Source organism: Kogia breviceps, chromosome 5 (assembly GCF_026419965.1).
Source record: "Kogia breviceps isolate mKogBre1 chromosome 5, mKogBre1 haplotype 1, whole genome shotgun sequence".
In the NCBI taxonomy this organism is placed as follows: Eukaryota; Metazoa; Chordata; class Mammalia; order Artiodactyla; family Physeteridae; genus Kogia; species Kogia breviceps.
This window is the reverse complement of record NC_081314.1, coordinates 5,651,955-5,671,109: the sequence shown is the minus strand read 5'-3', so window position 1 is coordinate 5,671,109 and position 19,155 is coordinate 5,651,955. Positions and strand designations below refer to the sequence as shown.

The 19,155-nt window shown below is 42.9% G+C and overlaps 1 protein-coding gene across 1 annotated transcript in view; it reads right to left on the bottom strand.

The window, feature by feature from the left end:
- WWTR1 (WW domain containing transcription regulator 1) overlaps positions 1-19,155 on the bottom strand; it is a 133,855-nt gene that overhangs the window by 18,676 nt on the left and 96,024 nt on the right. Inside the window, exon 4 of the mRNA XM_059064201.2 lies at positions 5,850-6,052. Coding sequence (XP_058920184.1) covers positions 5,850-6,052 — 203 coding nt within the window. The remainder of the gene's footprint in view (positions 1-5,849; positions 6,053-19,155) is intronic.

Genomic DNA, 19,155 nt, shown 5'->3' with positions numbered 1-19,155 from the left:
AAAGCAGTGCTGAGTCTGCCTGGGAATAAAAACCATTTCCCAACAATGCAGAGGGAGCGAAGGCTTCTTCACTTAAGACTCTTCCAGGCCCTGGGGACTGATGGGACGTCCTCGAGGTTAAAATCATCTTTGAGGCAGAAGGTCCCCCAGCTTCATATTTAAATGAATAATACAACGAAATACCCTCCTCAGATAAAGCCAAGAGTCTATTTTTTTTTTTTTTTTTTTTTTTTTTTTTGCGGTATGCGGGCCTCTCACTGTTGTGGCCTCTCCCGTTGCGGAGCACAGGCTCCGGACGCGCAGGCGCAGCGGCCATGGCTCACGGGCTCAGCCGCTCCGCGGCACGTGGGATCTTCTCGGACCGGGGCACGAACCTGCGTCCCCTGCATCGGCAGGCGGACTCAACCACTGCGCCACCAGGGAAGCCCCAAGAGTCTATTTTTATGTCAAGGAATTGTTCTTTCAGAGGGGCAAATAGGGACTGAGAAGCCTGTTTCTCAATTTCTTACGAGTTACTCAAATTTTCCATTTCCTCCAGTAAAGTTGTAAACATGCCCTTTATGATACTGAGCAAATATTGTGTTGGTTTTTAAGTTGTAACAACAGAATAGTCTATAGTCTTGTGGGCATGTGTGGCTCATGGTATTTTAAAATTTATGTCCAGAACCGTTGGAGAAAGGATTCCAGGCAGCTTAGCATAGATGTGTCCAAACTCACAGCACAACTTCCATGGCTGATACAGAGTAAATAAATGACTTCCCAATATATTAAGAAAAAGAGATAACAAACAGTAGTTATTCTCTACTACCAATTTTGTTTTAAAAAACAAAATACACCTGGATACATACGAAGACTGGAGAGAAATCACCAACATCTTCATAGCTGCTCTCTTTAGGTAAGAGTATAAGTGATGATTACATTCCTTCTTGGTTTTGATTACTTTAAACATTTACTACAATGAATGTGTTTTTTTCTGTGTGACACTTTTATTATTTTCTTTGTTTAGAGTCGAATTCACTCTGTGAAACTGTACAGTTCTAAGTTTTGACAAATACATAATACAGTTGTGACACAGCCACTGCAAGCAAGACACAGAACTGTGCCATCCCTCCCCAACCCCCTAATGCCTCTGCTGTGTAGGCAGCCCCTCCCCAATCCTTTACTCGAGCAACCACTCATCTGTTCTCTGTGCCTATGGTTTTGCCCTTTCCAGAATGTCATATAAATGGCATCATACATTGTGAAGTCTTTTTTCTTTTTCCTTTTTCTTTTCGGCTGCACCGCGAGGCATGCGGGATCTTAGTCCCCCGACCAGGGATCGAACCGGTGCTCCCAGCAGTGGAAGCACAGAGTGTAACCACTGGACCGCCAGGGAAGTCCCATTATGAAGTCTTTTGAGTCTGGATTCTTTCAGTTAGTAAAATGCTTTCTCTCATCTCAGTCAGAGAAAACAAACAAAAAAACTACTAAATTATACTTTTAAAAGTTAAAAACTATTTTTTTTTAACTTAAAAAAACTTCATAAACTGAATTCTAACTTTTTTTTTTTTTTTTTAATATAAAGGTAGCAAGAAGTACATCTTCAACTGAGAATTGCTTTCTTTTCTAGGGTTGCCGTTTCTTAGATGAGCCTGAAACCACTTCACGGCTTTTCGGAAAACTTAGCAAAAATAAAACTCATTATCACGGACGATGGAGAACGTCTTTCATGAGAATTCACTCTCCATAATGTCTGTGATAGACGCTGAAAGCAGAGAAAGTTCCACTTTCCTAATAAGGCCATGTACTGCAGACCTGGCTGGGATCCCCTTGGGCTCGTGGCACCCCTGCCCTTGGAGGACCTGCCACATTCTGAGATAATTCATCAATTATCAGATACAAGCAGTTCAACTCTGTTGCTACAGCAGCCAATGCTAAATTGTAGGGATAATTTTTAACAAAACTCTCCTACTTCAAAAGATTCCTAATCAGGGGAGATACCAAACCTCACGGGCCCTTTGATCCGAGGTCTGTAGCTATTCCACAACCTGTTGGCCTGTGGGAACGAGGAAAAGAAAGAAAGAAGCACCTTATGCTCATTTTCACAGAACTCTGGGCTCTGGTGCATCTGGTCCCTGCTCCAGCTATGAAAGTGAAAGAGTGCAGCCACTGGGACCCCACGAAGTAGGGAATGGTTTGAATTTATCCTCTGGCCACCAATCTGGATTAGAGTTCATCATTTTGTCTCCTTTGCTAAAATGTAAGTTATCTGAAGGCAGCCATGTCCCACTTATCTTTTTATTATTTCCCACAACATAAATGTTGGGTGAATAAACAAATGAACAGATAAAAGAAGGAATGAAAAAATAATAATTTTCCATCCTGAAATAATAGAGGTTCACTTCAGATCTGTAATCAGACTTTCCTCAACTTCATTTTGTTAATATCTCTGGCATGATTTCAGTGACAAGTTAACATCTGAGCCCTTGGCATTGTGAGGTGTACGTCAGACTGTGGAACAAGAACTGAGGAACTGTTTTCTCCACAGCACAACATCAGACTACATGCCTAGAGGAACAATGGCACAGAAACAGAAAAAAGAAGAAGAGAGAGAAGGAGAAGAAAAAAGGAAAAAGGAAAACAATATTTACATGGCATATATCTTCTAAGGACCTTTCACATTTATCATATATTTAACAATGATAAAAATATACAGAGTACTGATAACTTCCCAAGAATTAGGAACAAATTCATTCTACTTATTAAAATTTACCAACTTCCTTTCCTATCATAGAGGTGGAGCCTAGGAAGGAAGGGGCCTCTCTCCCAGAAATTCTCCCTTGATAGGAAGGTCAGGGCGTGCCTGCTGGGCAGGGACTTCAAGAAGACAGGCTGGACAGCTAGGGCCCTCCTGCAAACTAGAGGAAGGCCAGGGGAATTACAAAGTGCCCAGAAAGCAAAGGATATTCAGGAAGTTGGTGACTACGTAGAACAGGGAGTGGGACAGAAGGAACAAATGGAACAGACCATCTTCAGAGCTCATCAGGACCACCACTGCCTCCGTCCCTCTACCTTCCTACCAGGTGCTGGAAGGCAGCTAAACAGGTGAGCCAAATATCACTTTTACTTCCAATCCATTTGCCTGCCCCACCCTGGCTTAAGTGCAAATAGTGAGGCTTAAGTGCAAAGCACCAAAAGAAAGAGGAAAGAAAAAGAAACCCACAAAGGTGATACACATAACCCACTAATCCACACCTGAACAATCAGACATCTTGGCAAATGCCACTGTCATCAAACACTCCAACACCATTTACTATATGGCCTTCTGGATGGGGGGGACACGTCTGCCACGACTTAAAGAAGTCTCTTTAGACCTTTTTTCCTGTATCCATAATAAAGATAAAAAGACATCAGAACCATCCATTCCATCTTCTCCTCCTCCTCTAACACCACACACACACACACACACACACACACACACACACACACACACAGAGGTGCGCGCGCGCACGCATGCTCGCACGTTCAAAGCTGAACTATAGGAGCCTCTGGGAGCGAATCTGGACAGCGTTCCTCCCCGAGGTCCTGTACAGCGGAGTCGACACTGCTATGCAGCAAAATACTCCAAGTTCCACAGCCTCTAGGGATCAGCATTTAAGGAACTTGGTTGGTATTTCTGTAATATGAACCACCAATACTAACATTCTGGTTCAAAGGCACCTATGGTTGGAATAAAGGAAACAATTTGGGGCACTTTTCTCCACCCCTTTTCAGAAATACTTTCTGTGGGAAAGGAGGAGGTGGGGTAGATAGAAGAAAGAGAAACACAGAATGAGGCAGAAACTGAGACACAAGTCATTCTTTGCGGGGGGGGGGGGGGGAACATTAAAACTTATAAATGCTACTATAATACTATCTATATTACTCTATATTATAAAATAGATAAATTATTCCAAATAGAATTATTATCCAAAGACAGAAAACCATAAGACAATCATTTCCTGCTAAGAAACATGATACTGTATATCTAAAAACAGCATAAACAAATGCTACCCCGAAATAAACGTGAAAGTCCAGGCATAAACCCTCAGGGTAAAAAAAGCACAACAATGGTTATATTAGAAAGTTGTATCCCTCAAATTTAGAGCACAGCTCAACAGAACAACAAAGCACAATTCATATTCATTTCCCACATTTTCAAAGGCTATGTATAAGGAATTCTTTTAATTCATCATGTTTTTTAAATTTCACACAGTGTGGATACTTTATATTTTAGAATTTATTTGGCGAGAAATACATTATTTACCTATGGCAGTCAATGTATATTTTTGAAAGTATCAGATATAACTAAAAGAAAAACTAGTGTTTACCCTAATACCCCCAGCCCCCTGTAAGAAAGCTTTCTGGAACTGTTAAAACTACTCATTGGGGCTTCCCTGGTGGCGCAGTGGTTGTGAGTCCGCCTGCCGATGCAGGGGACGCGGGTTCGTGCCCCGGTCCGGGAAGATCCCACGTGCCGCGGAGCGGCTGAGCCCGTGAGCCATGGCCGCTGAGCCTGCGCGTCCGGAGCCTGTGCTCCGCAACGGGAGAGGCCACAGCAGTGAGAGGCCCGCGTACCGTAAAAAAAAAAAAAAAAAAAAAAAACTACTCATTTCCGTCCACATGGAAAGGAAGCTACCCATGTATCTTGCTTCATGTGAGTCATAAAGCGAAGTCTGAAGAACTAAAACAATAAACTGAAGCTTCCCTCCCCAAAATGCAGCCAGCCAAATTTATGAGACCTGAAAGCATGTGCTGCATTGTTTAGCAACACAGAAGACAATTCTGCTCTTGCACAGACCAAGCCACTGAAGCAGGGAGAAAACCGCGGCCTCCTTCAGGGATTTTCTTTATTTTTTGAAGTGAGGTCCTGAGCCTGCCTCACAGAGGACGCAGACGCAGTCTGTAGACTGACTGACTGAATGAGGAAGTGGCACAAAGGTGCCTGATCAAAGCCCAGGGGGGTTTGCAGAGCACTCTATCAGAGTCTGTATGCAAAACATCTTCCTTTCTCATGCTCCAAGGTGGATCAAAGATGGTTGCAGATTCTCTGTCATTTCTTCCATGGCACATCGCCCTCTGCTATCTGCTCTAATTGGGGGTTGGGGGGTGCGCTGTGACTGCTCTGTCCAAGAGAATATGGAAGAACTGACTCTGTGCCAGTTTCCAGAGCCAGGCCCCAAGACCCTGGCAGCTTTCAATTCCTATCTCTCAGAACATTCTCTTGGGGAGACCCAAGGTGCTATGTAATACGTCCCACTGTTCTGAGATTGCCAAGCTAGAGATGCCGTGGGCAAATACTCCAGCTTTTAGCCCTAGCTATGCTCAGTCTTCCAGCAGCCCTTTCCATGGTGCCACAACACTTGAGTAAACCCACCCTGGACCCTCCAGGCCAAGCCCACCCACCGGTCGACCACCGCTAAGTGACCTCAATCAGAATCACGTACAGCACAAGAACAGTCGAGCTGAGCCCCGCCCCAATTCCTGACCACGAAATGGCGTGATATAATACAATGGCTATTGTTTTAAGGCACTGAGTTTGGCGATAATGTATTACACGGTAATAAATAACTGGAACATATTCTTTCTCTCCCTCTAGTGATTAGCAGTGAAAGCCAAAGGCAGCCATGCTGATACAGCTAGCGCTGGTACTCGTGTAAGTTTCACCCTCAAGACAGTTGCAAACGGATGTTGGAAGTCTGAAGCAGTGCTTTGGGCTTTTAATGCTTCTGGAGAAAGATGTATTTATTCTGATGGCAAGTAGATACCTACCCACTAGGCTTGCCACCAAAGGCCACGAAGCCTCCACCAGGGCCCACCGAAGGCCATACCTGCCTCATGAGCTCCTCTTGACGCATCCTAATCCTCTCTCTCTCCATCTGGATCCTCTGAAGCCGAAGTTTCTGCTGCTGCTGCTGTTGCGTGGTCAGCGCATTGGGAATATTCATGAGCCCTGCTGGTGGGTTCTGAGGAGGGTGACTCTGCTGGCTCAGGGAGCTGGGTGCCATCTGCTGCTGGTGCTGGTGATTCATCACTACAGGAGGGAAGAACAGGCGCGTTAATGACCAGGGACCACGGCGCCTTATCGAAAAGAGGTCATCAGAATGCTTTGCGCTTTACACTATAGATTCCTGAGATTCCTTCCAAAGCACTTTCCTGTTAATCATTACCGTTGAAGTAATTATTACCTTAATTCAATTCATGGAGGCTCAGATACTGGCCCCTCTCCTGACTCACCTAGCCTTGGCTTTTGTGCCCTGTTAAAAACCTGATTTCACACCTTGCCTGTGTTCTAGAGTACATTTTAAACCTTTCATAGAACATAGTGGTCGTAAGTAAATTCCACAGAAGTTGACACAACATAAAAGCTAATTTCACCAGGACACCTGGGGGTATGTACGCACGGTCTCAGATAACCTGCATGCTTATGGCAGGGCCGAGGAGGGCATGTGGTCATTGATAGGTGGTGAGTAGAAAATAATATTTAGGATGGATGAGTGAATTGACGAATGACATGTAAAACACAGTACCTAGATCAGGGACCTACACAAAGCAGGATGCCATTCATGCTTTGTTGAAAGAGGGTGCCCCAAAGAAATTATTTAGTGAGAAATTATTAGTGAATAATTAGAGAATCATTTAGTGAGAATTATTGTGAGAAAGAAATTACATAAAAATGTTAACAGCGTTTGTGATTGGATAAAGCCACAAGAAGTGTTTGAAACATTTTACGGATTTTCTATTTGTCTGCATTTAAAATTTTGGCATGCAGTACCTTCACTTTAGAAAAAAAAAATTGTAATCCTTTAATAAATTCTATAATTGGTGTCTCCCCACACACCCCCACCAAAAAATGCATCTTAAAAAGTGCTAGCTTTCCTCCAAACAGTTTACCAGTCAAATTTGCTTAACTTCTGCCTGGGTAATATCCTACAATAAAGAAAACCATGCTTTTCAGTCTATTTGCTCCAAGGTCAGGGCCAAAGGCAACAATGTGTAATTTTATATACTTACTTCATTTCTGAGGAAAAAAAACGCTCAATTTTTGCTATATTTGGTATCACTACCTTTAAAAGATAAAATTATTGGCATACTTTACTTAAAGTTCAAAGGAAAATATTTCAGATCTTCAGTTTGTTACGGATATTACGAGGGAACATATTTTATAACTAAACTTTCTTAGATGAATTTTAAATTAGCCTAATCAACTATGTATTATATGAATGTGTAGAAAACACACACACACACACACACACACACACACACACATTGAAAGAAAGTACCAGGGAACCCTCCTACACTGTTGGTAGGAATGTAAATTGGTATAACCACTATGCAGAACAGTACGGAGGTTCCTTAAAAAACTAAAAATAGAACTACCATATCATCCAGCAATCCCACTCCTGGCCATATATCTGAAGAAAACCATAACTTGAAAAGATACGTGCACACCAATGTTCACTGCAACACTATTTACAATAGCCAAGATGGGGAAGCAACCTAAATGTCCGTGGACAGAGGAACAGATAAAGAAGATGTGGTACATATATACAGTGGAATATTACTCAGCCATAAAAAAGAATGAAATAATGCCATTTGCAGCAATATGGATGGGCCTAGAGATTCTCAAACTAAGTGAAGTAAGTCAGACAAAGACAAATATCATATAATATCACTCATATGTGGAATCTAATTTTTTAAAATGATATAAATGAACTTATTTACAAAACAGAAACAGACGCACAGACTTAGAAAACAAACTTATGGTTATGAAAGGGGAAACGTAGGGGGGAGGCATAAATTAGGAGTTTGGGATAAACATACACACACTACTATATATAAAATAGAGAATCAACAAGGACCTACTGTGTAACACAGGGAACTCTACTCAATATTCTGTAATAACCTATATGGGAAAAGAATCTGAAAAAGAATGAATATATGTATAACTGAATCACTTTGCTATACACCTGAAACCAACACAACATTGCAAATCAACTCTACGCCAGTAAAATTTTAAAAAAGAAAAGAAAATACCAACACTGAAGATTTTCTGTAGAAGAACTGGTTTCCTTAAGGAAGAATTAATTCCATGACAGGAACTTCCTCTGGATGGGAGTAGAGGTGGGGTAAAAATACTTTTTTTTAGATTTACTTATAACTCACTCAAGTCTTTACCACATTCCCACTGTGTGCTGGGCACTGGGTTTGTAGTTGAATAAACAGCTCCTGCCTTCACAGGCACTCACAAGGAACGTGTGAAGAAATGAGGTGGGTTTTTATGCTTGGCTGTGGAGCGCTAGAATGTTAGGCTTTGTAAGGATTCCTGGAAAGCATCTAGTCCTCCAGCTTTTTATTTTGTGAAACCCAGGGAGGTGAGGGGCGTGCTCTGCTTAGAAAGAGGTGGAACCAGGGCCACAGCTGAACCCCCGACACTCCGTCCACCTGCCCTTTCCACCGTCCTTGGCCACCCTCTGCTACACCTGAAACTGAAGACCAGGAACGATCACTGAAACAGAGGCAACCCATCTACACACGGTTTCCCTTCAGTTGATCGCAAGGAAGCGCCACTTAAACAGCAGACCCTCAAAGCACTCAAACCTCTGGGACAGAGGTTGCTCGGGTTACAATTAGGAAGGGCTCAAGGAAGGTTTGGACAGATCCACAACTCTGCTGCGTCCCAGGGAAGTCACTCAAGGCAAGGTAAGATACTGGAGTATTCTGCCCAAACAGTTTGGGCTTCACTTCCTGAATCAAGCCCACCACCAAGAGCTCTCGTTTCTTGGCACCATCCCTGGCACACGGGGAAACTCAGTAAGCGATGGGAATGAATGACTGAAACCAGCTGGGCATTCCTTGTGTTCTTAGTTCGAGAACAGAAAAAAAAAGCACAGCTGTGATCAACGCCAAAATAACTGAAATAAGCCCTTAATTTCTAGAGCTTGTTGGAGCATAATCACAGTCTCTATTTGAAGGCCTGGGTGGGAGGGTCAGGGATGGGACACACACTGTGTCATCGGGGAAAAGTTCTCTTAAATACCAATTCAAGTAAGACAAAGTCCAGATGTCCAGAAGGGTTTAATTCATAAGACCTCTCTCAGGCCAGGAGACGGAAGCTTAGATGGAAGAATAGTGATTATCTCCAGGCACAGTCGTTTCTGAACCTTCTGAAAAAGTATGCTCCTGTTTTTCTGATGTAACTGCTATAGACAAAAAAAAACAAAAAAGCCCAATTGTGTCTATAAGATAAATGTGTAAATTGAATATTTCAAATATCAGAAATCCCCAGGTTAGGAAAAAGCTTAAAAATGTTAAATTTTTTTGTGAGCAGTTCAGAGGTTATGTTAATTTTTATAACTCAGATTCTTTGAAATATATGAAAACTGGCTCAGGTCTGGTACTTACTGACATGACAAAATCAATTGTATCAGAACTATCTGCCGTAACTTGGGAAGACAGCATTGTCAGTCTACTCACACAGGATTCTGTTACTCCACTCCACACACTGTCCAGATACTGCCTGGCAGCTTTTATTGATGTCTGCACCCTTATCTGGGGGAGTCGAAGACTTGGAGAAGATCTCTTCCAAAACCACACCCTTGCAAGCCTTTGAAACACCAGCCCTTACAGTGACCATCCGTGGGGGAGGCATGGTGGACATGCTGCTTTCTTCCATTTAATTTAGATTTGACCATTCAGACTACACTCAGACTAAACATCTCCAGCTATTAACTGTAGTGACTGGAAAAGAGTAGAACTTAGCCAGTGGCTTTGTTTTCAAAATAAAGCACGCCCACCAACAGAGAAGTCTATATGAGAATATTCACCATAGTATTGTCCATAACAGCAAAAGACCAAAAACAGTGTCCACCAATAAGAGAGCATGATCCATTCATTCAGAGGAATTCTATGTGACTATTCCGAAGAATAAAGAAGCTCTGTAGGTCCTTCTATGGAACAATCTCTAAGAGACAATGTTTAGAAGAGGGAAAAAAAAAATCCAAGGAAAAGAAATGCATGTAAGAGCATGCCACTATTTGTAACTACAAAAATGGAGGCAGTAGGAATTCATATTGTATCAATACATATACAGCAAATCTCTCTAGAAAAATACACAACAGTGGGTGCATCTGGAGAGGAAACTGGGCGTCAAGGATGGGAGGAGATCTTCCTTTTCCTCTTCTGCAGTTTTAAGTTTTTCCTGTGTGCATTTATTATTTATGTAAAACATAAAAATGTGAAAGTAAAAAACAGAAAACAAAAGCACGGTCATGTATGCATCAAATATGCAAAATATTTTCTTGGTGGAGTGAAAGGAGGTAACGTCCAAATTATTTGAAAAACAATGAATAAGCCTTAAAATATAGTCAAGATCCTCAAAACTAAGAGCCTGCCTGGTGCAACGTCTCCTTGTGAAGGTGAGGAAACAATACCCAGAGAAACAGTGAATTTGGTCAAGATCATAAAATGGTCCAGGGCCTAGAAGCCAGGTGTCCTGCCTGACTGCCTGCCAGGGGCCCATGGTTCAACCTGTCGCTCGCCTCCCTCTAGCTGTTTCATTTTAGACTGTTTTTGAATCTTTTATTACGCCGAATCTCATGAACTTCACCGATGGTTGAGGTTCTAGCTACTCAAAGACAAAGAGGCAAAAAAGGCCCAAGACAGGGATAAACAGAGAGGAGGTCCTCAGGAGAGCACAGGAAGGAAAACATCTAGACTTGCAATGAACAAAATACTCCTTGGGATAATATTCCATAACATTTTAGGGAGAGAATAGTTCAGTTTTTTTTAAAAAAAAAAAAAAAAGAAAGAAAACAAGCAGAGTATCTCAAATGCAGTATCTGAGGCCAAACCAGTTAAGGGCAGACTGCCACTAAATGCCTCAAAAAGGCTAAAGACCTAGTCAAGTTCTAGACTTTTGCCAGTCCCCACAGAAAGGAATAACCCAAACAGAAGATTTCTCCATTGAAGCAGGAATGCATCAAAACTAAAGCAGAAAAAAAAAAAAAAAAACTAAAGCAGAGACTTCTTTTTTTTTCCTTCCAAGAGAGTCAGAATTTAAATTGAAATCCACATTTATGTTTTTCATTCTTCTCATCTCCTTTTCCTTTTTCTCTTTTTTTTTTCTTTCTTCTTCGATAATTGGCTTTCTCTTCTGTATTTGGCAATAGAACATAAGCAAGCTCTGCAGATATGTAACCAGAAACATTACACTGCTATTATTCAATATAAAAGAAAACACCAAGAAAAACAAAACTTCACAGCATCTGAGATATGGACACTCTTTTGATTTAACGATTGTATCCTTGGTGAAGTAAATGGTCAACATGGGAATGGGGTGTGCAGAGGGGGTGCACCCTCTGACCTGCTCCAGCAAACACGCTTGGTCACGTCTACAAAGCCCCACAAGTAGGCTTGAGGCCAGGAAGGTCCCTGGACTCAGTTCTAAGCCTACACATCATTTGTTGTATAAGAAGCAGACATGGAAAAGGTAAAGGCTTCACTCCTGAACGTTTGCCTTTTGCAGCAGCAGGAACAGAGAGAGACAGCTCACAGACAAAGTGTTTGGGCAGCTTCCCCAAGCCAGGAGCTGCAGACGAGGAGGGAGGCCAGGGAATCAGGTTATCCAGCGGGCCTCCTGGAATGTTTGACAAATGTCTTTCTGGCCTCGGAGAGGTTCAGTGGCTTGCTTTTCTGTGTCCTGGGCTTGTTTCCCTTGTTTTTAAAATAGGCTATGGTTATACACACACATACACACACACACACACAAAATGCCAAGTGAAGAAAACAAAACCACAAGATTAGGCTCAGCTACAGAACCTGTCGCGGGCCTGCAGGGGTCTGGCTCTGAGCAGACTGTGGAAAGGACAACCAGGTTGCCAATGGCTAGAAGCCACACCTAAGCCCTAGAAAGACACAGAAATTACTTTATTCCCTTCAAATCCTTCTCCCTGATGCACATGTGAGTCTGGGGAGGGCAAAGAGAAATACCTTTTGCTAGTTACCCACTGTTGTTCAAGATACAGAGTAACAGGAAAACCAACACAAAACAAAATGCAGGGAAAGCAAGGGTTATAAGAGACTGCCAGAATATCTGCTGAAATTCTCCATCAGCAACAGGAAAATCTCAAAGATGGTTTAATTTGTACTTCAGTTTTCACTGGTGGTAAACAGAATCTTGCTAAATGAATTTCAGTTCCACATATTCAAAGTAACCTTTTAGTTTAGTTTTGGGGTTTCTTTCTTTCTTTCTTTTTTTTTTTTTTTACAAGCTTCTATGATAAAACATCAAGCACTCCAAAGAACCCTTCTAACATCATCCCTTGAGCGTGGGAAGAGCTCTGAAGAGGCTGACTGGTTGTGAAAACCTGGTTACAGTTTCCTCAAAGTAGATGAATATGCCACATTCGAATACTGTACACACCTTGGGTAATACACTTGATTTGGGGTGTGGGAAACTTCCTCCTCCCATTTGGAACAGGTGTTTAATTCAGTTTGACGTTGGGGCTAATACGTTTATATAAATTGCATCAGAAACACATTCCAGAAACCTAAACACCCATGAGAAGGCAACACAAGCTCTTCTGCATCATGGACTGTTATGACTGGAAGCTTGACGATCACTCCATTCTCTGTCCCTGCTCTACAAATGCTGAAACGGGTCTGTCACAGTGAGTGAGTGACCAGTTGTCCTCGTTTGACTCACGGGTTTCCTGGGACCCAGGACTTTCAGGGCTAAATCCAGGAGAGTCCCAGGCAAATGGGATGGCTGGTCACCCTCAGCCTGTGAATGTCCGTGTCCCCAGAGCTAACTCATGGCAGTAGAACCCAAGTTTCCTATTTCCACGCTAATGTGTTTCCTTACAGAGAGAACCAGAGCCCATAGGAAATAACCATTTGATATTTAGAACGACAGTCAGGCTGCCCAGATAAGCTCTCAGTGTGTCCTCCATGGGTTACAACTAGCTGGCTGTCCTTTTGTACCCATACAACTTGGTAATTGGAGAAGGGATATGACTCGTGCACTTACTCTGTAACTTTTTAAGGAAATCAAGCACTATTTATGACATTGCATTGCATCACTTGTAAACATGTACTTGGTTAAGTCTGAAAGTCAGAAAGTCTTTCCGGTTGGATTCTGGGTTGGGCTATACACACAGAACAGAAGCTCTTTTAAGAAACACTGCAGTGTTTTCTTCCTGTGATTTGAACTCTCACTTTTCCTGGGGGCTGGATTTGTGCTCTTTATAAATAAGACCTAGGAAGGAGCCAAGTCTCCCCCTGCCCCCTTGGAACCAACCCCAATGATACGGATGTTCTTTATAAACATAGAACAAAAATAATTTAGTGCATTTCAAACCTGACTTGCTGATGCATAATACAGTAGGCACTAAACACATTCTCCCTGAACTAAACTTCAGGGTTTATGGGTCAGAAATTGGTGTAAAATATCAGTTCATTTGTAAGAAGATGATCAGCATAGACTTTTTTCTAATTTAAAAGAAACGTAATAAAGAAGAAAACTCAGAATAAACTGGAAATCCCTCCCCACTACACACACAGACACAACTCTTTCTCTTGAGAATGCTGACCTTATAAGTGAATATTTAATGACTACTAGACTTTTGTTGCTGCTTTTTATTTATTTCCAGAACACAGTTCCCTGTTCAGGACCCATTGCATTTTGCTCTGTTTTCTCATTAGTGGTTGACAAACCCACCCCCCAACACTCAGCACAGCTGGGGCCATGTATTTACCCTATTTTGAAGCATCACCATAGAAGTTCAGGCTGGAAGGGGCTTAGTCCATTTCAACCAGGGTTCTCAATTCTTCTTTTTAGCAGCAGGATCTTTCTCCAGAGCCTGATATAAGGCAAGAGGCAGAGACTCCCCACATGTGCAGGGGCTCATTTACAACAAGCCTGGGGCCTGTGCCGGTGCCGGTGCCAGTGGGCACTTAAATGGCAGCCCTTTTGACTCTCTTCTCTAAATTTCCTTGGTCTGGCTTTCACTGTGCTTTCCCTACAGGCGTTTCCCGACTCTTGTGTCAAAATATTAAAGTTTTAAAATATGTGGAACAGACCAAGCTCTTGGAGACTGAATACTAACTAAGCTTAGCTTCTTCTCACATGCCCCTGAAACCCTGGCATGGGGCCTTGGGACACAATTTAAAACCACTGACTTAAGCCAATTCACTCATTTTTGACATGAAGAAACTTGGAAGGTTAAGTGACTCAGCACAAATCACAGGCGTGGACTGTGACAGACCTAGGAAGGCCGGGGAATATGCTGGAATGCATGGCTGGTATCAGCTTCACTGACCACCGATCACTGCCCTGTCCTGCAATCGAAACATATTTACTGAGTTAAATTTGGTGATAAGGATTAAGAGGAGTTTCCTTTTCCCTCTTTCACGAAAGGGTCTAACACAGACTAATTAACTCATTTACTTATAAAATGATGAAATCAACACGGATCACATGTTACAATGACACCCTGTGTGATCTGGTTTTACAGAAAATGGTATAGGGCTTTCTTCCTCAGTCTTAAAAAAAAAAAAAAAAAAAAAAAGACAAAATCAGATAACTTTGAAGAGTTACATTTCATAATTCAGGAAGGTTTCGAGGAGAAGAGGTGCCGCCATCAGGCAATACTAGCCCTTCTGGCCACAGCGGCTTTGGGGAAGTAATGATAGGCAACAGAGAGAAGCCAAAACATTCAGGCGTAAATCGTGTCTGACAGATATGCAGACCCAGCCACACCAAGCTTCAAAAATATTTCAGCAGCAAGAGTGTCTGGGTGCAGCTGCGGGTCTTTTCCTCTCTGTTTATGGGCCGTACATGGCTTAACTCATGTGAACTGGCCAATGTCAGGTGTCACGCAGCCCTGTCTGATGGAAAACACATGTCTACGGAGGTAGAAAAGAAAAACCCAGCCTCAGTCCAGCCTGGACTCAGTCACGATACAATGAAGGGGGGAAAAGGGCTGCAGACACGTCTCTCGCCCTTCTTGCGCCTCTCTCAGCTCCTGCCAACAATGAGTCGCTTGTTTCTCTTATTTCCCAGAAACAGTATTAGCCGTCCAACAAGGTCAGCAAAAAAAAAAAAAAAAGGCAGCTTTTCACTTCAGGGTGCATTCGGTTCCAAAAATCTGTAAAGTATTAAACCAAGAAGCTGCACTATCCCAACTTCCCACTAAGCCCTTTATTCCAGTTCTGGGTGAGAATAACTAAAGGAAATTTCTCAGCTGGCTCAGTTGATAAGGCACAGGGTTCTGGGACCCCTATGCATTCAGCCATACTTTCTCGGCTTCAAACTTTAAAATCACTTCCAGTGCCCCCAAAACTGAACAGGTGGACCTCGGGTTTTCCAGATGCCCCCAGCTGGTCTGGTTTTAGACTTGTAACCCAAGCTGCGTTTACTTCACAAGAAACCCTGAATGTTTAGCACCAGCAAACGATTTTCCTATTTGCTATCCTGTCTACCCATCCAAACAGTAATCTAGTCAACAAACCAGGGTGCAAGTATTTAGGCAACTCTGCTCTCTTAGGTATAAAGATGGAAATGCCTGTAACCTAGGTTTTTATGTTCTCCTAGCAAATGCATCATCTACAATGTATATTTTATTGGCATTTAAAGAATTTCAACATCAGTTTTCATGGTTCTGACAGATCCAGGACAAGCTAGAGAAAAAAAAAAAATCACATCTTTCTGGCATGTTCATTTATCTGGGTCCTTTTGCTGTAAAGAAACCATATTTCTAGGGCTTCCCTGGTGGCGCAGTGGTTGAGAATCCGCCTGCCGATGCAGGGGATGCGGGTTGGTGCCCCGGTCCGGGAGGATCCCACGTGCCGCGGAGCGGCTGGGCCCGTGAGCTGTGGCCGCTGCGCCTGCGCGTCCGGAGCCTGTGCTCCGCAACGGGAGAGGCCACAGCAGTGAGAGGCCCGCGTACCATTAAAAAAAAAAAAAAAAGAAAGAAAAAGAAACCATATTTCTTCTACCTAAACCAGCACCAGAATGTGCTACTCAGATTCCATCTGATTTCTGGGATCTGTCAAGATTTATCAAAAGTGGCCAGGCAGGAAGCACATCTATGAAGGCAGTGAATTTAGGCAAATAATGACCTAACTCGGAAAAGAGAGGAAATTGGGTGCTTCACTGCTGCTTCACAAAGTTATCTTTGTGTCTTTGAATTGAATTCCATGGCCTGGCAACAGCAGCAAAACCAAAACTTTTCTTGTTTTATTATCTTCAGACAATAGGTATACTTTTATCCCAGCAGGAAATGGAAACTCTGATTCATGCATTTATTTTCATTAGTCAGGAGAGAGTTTATTGTAGCTTTTTATTGGTTAGCTTTCCTGAATGATTTTAAAACTACTCCAGGTGCAAAGTGTGGCAACCCAAGCTCGATAACAGAAAATGAATCCACAGCTGAGTTCCACAAGAAGCGAGAAGAAGTTGCCAGTGTGGGCTGCTGGTTCTTAATCTGTTTTCTTTTTACTACGTGCCATTTTAGTAAACATCTTTATTATTAAAAGAGCTCATACAACAGACACTCCAAGAGATAAGTCAAAGGATTTGAACGATTTATGAAAGAGAACATGTATTTGCTAATCAAACACGGAAAAATTATCAGCTTCACAAGGAATCATAGAAATGCAAAGTGAAGAGCCATTCTTCAGCAATCGAATTAGCAGAAAGAATACAGTAAGGTGATGTGGGTGTTTTGCATCCAGCCATGAGTACTCAGGAAAAAAACCAAAACAAAACAAGAATTTAATCAGGGGTAGCAGGATTAAGAAATTATTTGTCAAATTTTGGGACTTTGTGCTTATATGCATGTACCCCTAGATCTTATAGGAGTTCTAGTGACCCCAAAAGGCTAATTACCTTTGAAATGAAAATGTATCAAAATACTAATAGTGGTGGTGCTCGGATGGTAAGCCTATGGATGATTTTTTTTCTTTCCAGTGTTCCAAGTTTCATTTAAATATTCACTCACCAAATATCTGCTGAGCCCCATGAAGGTGCAAGGCCCTGTTTCTAGGTGCTAGAGATACTGATGAACAAGACAGAAAGGCCCTGGCCCTTCAGGAGACTATAGTCTAGTGGGGAGACACCATAGCAAATTTATAGTATAATTCTAACGGTAAGGGCTTTGAACAAACAAATGCAGAACCATTTGAGACAGGCATTCCTTCTGTGCCTGAGGAGGTAATGTGTGATCTCCAAACATCTGGATGAAGTGCAGAAATCGGGGTGGGGGGCATCCTCAGCTGAGGGAGAACAGGTGCAAAGGTCCTGAGGTGGGAAGGGGCCTGACCTGTAGGCTTGGAGCACTTGAGCAAAACAGGGTGGCCCACGTGGCTGAGGGGCACAGGGGGAGAGGCAGGGACCGGGGCCTACGGGGCATCCTGGCTATGCTGAGCACCACAGTTAGCCTCTGCTCCAAAGTGAGAGAAATCTCCTCCGGGCTTCTGCTCGAACTATGTGAGAAACTGCCAGAGTATTTCGTACACTACGGCGAACTGAAAAATTCTGAAAAAAAATCAACAGATGGACAAGTTAGGGATCTGTGTCTCTGGGCTGTTGTCTCTCAGGCCTGTGAGGTAGTTCAGAGTCTTCTCTGGGCAAGAAAAGAATAGGCTCTGCGGTGGAGGTAAGGAGAGGTAGAAACCAAAACAGCTCTGCTCTTAAACACTTTCAAAAGGAGATTCTGGTCCCAAGCCAATCAAAACAAAGACCAACGCCTCTAAACTTCACTTGTCAGGATGTGCCAAGGAGGCCCTGTTCTTAAAAACGGAAACAAAACAAAACACACACCAACAACAGAAAGCTACAACTCTGGATTTTCTAAATTGTATGCCTGAGTCCAGCTGGGTACGTGGGGTAGCCCCGTGGGCTGCAGCCGTTCCTGGCTGGTTCTCTGAGATGATGCCACCACCTAGAGTCAAGGAAGGGTAGAGAAAACCTCTCCCTAGAACTCTGGGTGTTCACAGTTGGGAGACTTTTTGAGGACTGCTAGATCGCCGCGTCTAGATCATTTATGGGGAATTAGCAGGAGAACTCCCCCTTCGGCCTCTATACCTGGAAAAACTTTGCTTCTCCTCCACACCAGGTGAGCCTTTCCCTGATGGATGCTTTGACTCCTGTTAACTGAACATATCTCGTCCTCCGAGCACGAGCCCCCCCAAGTCTCAGAATCAAAACTGCAGGCACCTCTAGCAACCACACGAGGCCTGCAGTATGCATTTTTCTCCCTGGCTTTATTATTTTCTCAGCCGCAGTCCTCTACACCAACTTAAGTCAATTATTTATATGTATACTTCTTTTTTTTTTTTTTTTTTCCACACCACGCGGCATGTGGGATCTTAGTTCCCCAACCAGGGATCAAACCCGCGACCCCTGCATTGGAAGCACAGAGTCTTAACCGCTGGTCCACCAGGGAAGTCCCTATATGTATACTTCTGATTAAGTGTGTTGGAAGAGGCAACAGTAGAATCAATGGATGGAAGCATCACAGTTTCATTTCAAAACTCTATCTCTCTCTATATACAGCTACACAAATATAGCATTTTTAAAAATTTTATAATGGAGCATAGTTGATTAACAATGTTGTGTTAGTTTCAGGTATACAGCAAAGTGAGTCAGTTACACATATACATGTATCTATTCTTTTTCAAATTCTTTTCCCATTTAGGTTGTTACATAATATTGAGCAGAGTTCCCTGTGCTCTACAGGAGGTCCTGATTGGTTATCCATTTTATTTTATTTTATTTTTATTTATTTATTTATTTTTTCGGTACGGGGGCCTCTCACTGTTGTGGCCTCTCCCGTTGCGGAGCACAGGCTCCGGACGCGCAGACTCAGCGGCCATGGCTCACGGGCCCAGCCGCTCCGCGGCACGTGGGATCTTCCCGGACCGGGGCACGAACCCGTGTCTCCTGCATCGGCAGGCGGATTCTCAACCACTGCGCCACCAGGGAAGCCCTGGTTATCCATTTTAAATATAGCAGTGTGTCAATCCCAAACCCCTAATCTATCCCTCCCCCTCCCCTGCCCCCCTGCGAACCATAAGTTTGTTCTCTAAGTCTGGGAGTCTGTTTCGACACCAATATAGTATTATTTATGAATT